Genomic DNA, 1526 nt, shown 5'->3' with positions numbered 1-1526 from the left:
AGGGAGAGAGAGAGAGAGAGAGAGAGAGAGAGAGAGAGAGTGTGTGTGTGTGTGTGTGTGTGTGTGTGTGTGTGTGTGTGTCCCAAGCAGGCTCCACGCTCAGCACAGAGCCTGATACAGGGCTCGATCCCACAACCCTGGGATCATGACCTGAGCCAAAATCAAGAGTCAGATGCTTAACTGAGCCCCAGGAAAAGTCTTAAGACTTAAATGGTGTGGTATAAGATTTAACAAAAATGAAGACGGGAGAAGCTGATTTGGGAGCCTTGGGTTATGTCAGTCCTTGGTGCTGGGGGTATGACGGGCAGGCCCCAGAGCCCCATGCCTCCTGACGGTGCCCCCCTGCTCCAATCCTGGCCCAGACTCTGAGGTGCACCATCACAAGCCTGACCTTCTGGGACCCCAGCTGCCAGGCTGAGGACAGAGATGAACAGTTTGTCCTGCGCAGCACCTACTCCAGCTGTGGCACGAAAGTGACAGACAATGTGGTCAGTAATGAGGTAAGAACTAGGATGGGCAGGAAAGGTATCTGGGCCAGCTTAGCCGGTGCCTCCTTGACCTTCCAGGTTGAAGGGCCTTTGGGAGAGTGTGGTGTGGTGCTCAGTAGAAGACAAACTTAGCCATCGGTTGCCTCAGTCTTCCCATCCATTAAATGGGTGGTTTGGGTGGGAAAGTACCCTCTGGGGTACTTTGTGGCTCTGACCTTGGCTCTTTTCCTGCAGGTGGTCATCAACCTCTTGTCAAGTTCATCACCGCAACGGGTGAGATGGATGGTTACCATGCTAACCCATCTGGTTCAGGGTCCTGGCGCCCCTTCCTGGCCTGGGAGGGAGCAGCCTTCAGAAAACTCAGGCCCCGATCCTGGCAAGCCATGTTATCTTGAGCGTACCTCGGTCTCCCCCGGTACTGTTTAGGGTGACATTCTCAGTCCCTCCGGCCAGAGGATTCTCGTATATACTGGCTGTGTGGCCTTGTGCAAATCCACTAAGCTTTCTGGGCCCAGAAGTTAGGTCTGTAACCAGGGGCGTAAGAAAGGATCCCCCCCACGGGGGTGCCTGTGAACAGTCACCGAGCAGACATATGGGAAACCATTCACACAGGCCTGGCACAGGGCAAGTTCTTGATAAATATTAGCTTTGGTTTTTGTTTTTTTAAAGGGGACAATCAGGGTCAGGCAGCAACTTGGGCCCATGGCTCCTACTCCCCCCCCCCCCCCACCCGCACCCCTTCCTTACCTTCCTAAGCCGGGTGCCTCCCAGACTGACCATCCCCCGCTCCTGTCTCCCACAGAAAAAGGTGCACTGCATCACCACGGAGGGCCTCTCCTTCCAGCTGGGCCTGTATCTCAGCCCGCACTTCCTCCAGGCCTCCAACACCATCGAGCTGGGGCAACAAGGCTTTGTGCAGGTACTGGCCTTGACCTCTCCGCCTGCCCACTCCCGGGATCCTTAGAACCTTCCTTTCCACCATTAGTACAGAGAAGGTGTGCGAGGAGGCAGCCAGCACGGTGCTTGGGGGGGGGGGGG

General features: G+C 55.8%; 1 protein-coding gene across 1 annotated transcript in view; it reads left to right on the top strand.

Moving 5' to 3' along the window:
* ENG (endoglin) overlaps positions 1-1526 on the top strand; it is a 31689-nt gene that overhangs the window by 25940 nt on the left and 4223 nt on the right. The window contains exons 9-11 of the mRNA XM_049629155.1: positions 363-500; positions 723-761; positions 1291-1407. Of these exons, the coding sequence (XP_049485112.1) occupies positions 363-500; positions 723-761; positions 1291-1407 (294 nt within the window). The remainder of the gene's footprint in view (positions 1-362; positions 501-722; positions 762-1290; positions 1408-1526) is intronic.

This window comes from Panthera uncia, chromosome D4, assembly GCF_023721935.1.
Source record: "Panthera uncia isolate 11264 chromosome D4, Puncia_PCG_1.0, whole genome shotgun sequence".
Taxonomy (NCBI): domain Eukaryota; kingdom Metazoa; phylum Chordata; class Mammalia; order Carnivora; family Felidae; genus Panthera; species Panthera uncia.
The sequence above is the reverse complement of the archived record's forward strand: the minus strand, read 5'-3'. Positions and strand labels throughout refer to the sequence as shown.